The sequence below is a fragment of the Mus caroli genome, chromosome 4, assembly GCF_900094665.2.
Source record: "Mus caroli chromosome 4, CAROLI_EIJ_v1.1, whole genome shotgun sequence".
Taxonomy (NCBI): Eukaryota; Metazoa; Chordata; class Mammalia; order Rodentia; family Muridae; genus Mus; species Mus caroli.
In genome coordinates this window covers 122,564,803-122,566,754 of record NC_034573.1, presented here as the reverse complement: position 1 = coordinate 122,566,754, position 1,952 = coordinate 122,564,803, and the positions used below count along the sequence as shown (strand labels likewise).

General features: G+C 43.8%; 1 protein-coding gene across 2 annotated transcripts in view; it reads left to right on the top strand.

The window, feature by feature from the left end:
• The window catches only part of Fam76a (family with sequence similarity 76 member A), a 25,601-nt gene that overhangs the window by 2,203 nt on the left and 21,446 nt on the right, over positions 1-1,952 (top strand). For both annotated transcript variants that reach the window (XM_021161093.2, XM_029476486.1), the window contains exon 2: positions 1,329-1,393. In XM_021161093.2, coding sequence (XP_021016752.1) covers positions 1,329-1,393 — 65 coding nt within the window. The remainder of the gene's footprint in view (positions 1-1,328; positions 1,394-1,952) is intronic.

Here is a 1,952-nt window from a genome sequence, read left to right as displayed (position 1 = left end):
AGGTCTATAAACCTCTACAAAGGAGGCAGAGGCAGGAAGATCTCTGAGTTCAAGGCCAGCCTTGTCAACACAGCCAGCTCCAGGACAGCCAGGGTTATTATGTAGAGATCATATCTCTCTTACAAAGTCTTATACAAAAATATCAGTGCTCCGGGGCTGGTGAGATGGCTCAGCGGTTAAGAGCGCCTACTGCTCTTCCAAAGGTCCTGAGTTCAAATCCCAGCAACCACATGGTGGCTCAAAACCATCTGTAATGAAATCTGATGCCCTCTTCTGGAGTGTCTGAAGACAGCTACAGAGTACTTACATATAATTAATAAATAAATAAATAAATATTAAAAAAATATATCAGTGCTCCTTTAATTGTAGACTGGGAAGCAATCTGGTCTCAGAGTGGAAGTTCAAGACCCCACCAGGTTTACACATTACACAGTGAAATCATGTCTTAAAAATAAAATGTGCCAGGCAGTGGTGGCTCACGCCTTTAATCCCAGCACTTGGGGGAAGCAGAGGCAGGTGGATTTCTGAGTTCAAGGCCAGCCTGGTCTATAGTGAATTCCAGGACAGCCAGGGATATACAGAGAAACCCTGTCTTTTTTGGTTTGTTTGTTTGTTTGTTTTCCAAGACAGGATGCCACCATGACCAGCTGGATAAGGTCTTACTATGTAGACTAGATTTTTTTTTTTTTAAAGTTTTATTTTTATTGTTAACTCTGTTTGTGAGCTCAGTTGCTGGTAGAAGCTTAGAGGCGTCAGAAGCCACTGGAACTGGGGTGAAGGTGGGAGTGAGCCATGGAACGTGGGTGCTGAAACTGAACTCTGGCCCTCTGGAAATGGAGGAACTGTTTTTGGTTTTTTGAGACAGGGTTTCTCTGTATAGCCCTGGCTGTCCTGGAACTCACTTTGTAGACCAGGCTGGCCTCGAGCTCACAAATCCGCCTGCCTCTGCCTTCCAAGTATTTTTTTTTTTTTAAGGAAGTTCTATAAACAAGACAGCTTTAGTCTTTTGCCTTCGTATCACAAGTAATCCTCACTGTCCCACAACAGCAGACGGACTAGCTGGACTCTTATCTAGAGAGCTAACGACCAATCTACAGCTTATTCATGATATATTTGTTTTAAAATCTATGAGTAGTTCATACAGATTCCTACTCCCACATCAACAGCAGGGAAGTGATATGCGTATAGAGGAGGGAATGAGGTCCAGAGGGTTACATGACTCACCCAAACCTCTTGCTAGCAACAGTTATTACCCAGTCTGCAGCTTCTTACCGAATTCAGACTTTCTGCTCCTCTGGTCCTTTTCAGACTGTCTCCTTTCATTTCAGGAATGCCGGATTGCTCACCCTGTTGTGAAGTGTACCTACTGCAGGACCGAGTACCAGCAGGAGAGGTACAGTTCTCCTTGACCTCGAAAGAGGTTTTTGTTTTTCTTGTTCTTTTGTTTATAGTTGTTTCATTTTGTTTTTGAGATGGTAGTCCAGGCTAACTTTCTTTTTTGTTTGTTTGGTTTTTGAGACAGGGTTTCTCTGTATAGCCCTGGCTGTCCTGAAACTCACTCTGTAGACCAGGCTGGCCTCGAACTCAGAAATCCCCCTGCCTCTGCCTCTCAGAGTGCTAGGATTAAAGGCAGACTAGCTTTCAGTTTGAGAACAGTCTTTATCTTCAACCTCCCTAGGGCTGGGATTAAAAATGTGAACCACCACATCTGCATAGAGAAATATCAACAGCTCTGGGTGTGGTGAGTCACTTCTTTAATACCAGCAGTCCCGTTGGCTCTGAGTGCTTAAGTGAACTGTTCTTCCAGAGGACCAGAGTTCAAAGGAGACACTCTTAGCAGATTCCCTGTAAGTTTACCTCCTGGGGAATCTGACCGCTCTGGTCTCTGGGCACCTGAAGAGACATGTACAGGACACACGTTTTAAAAAATAGTAAAATTAAAAAAAAAAAAA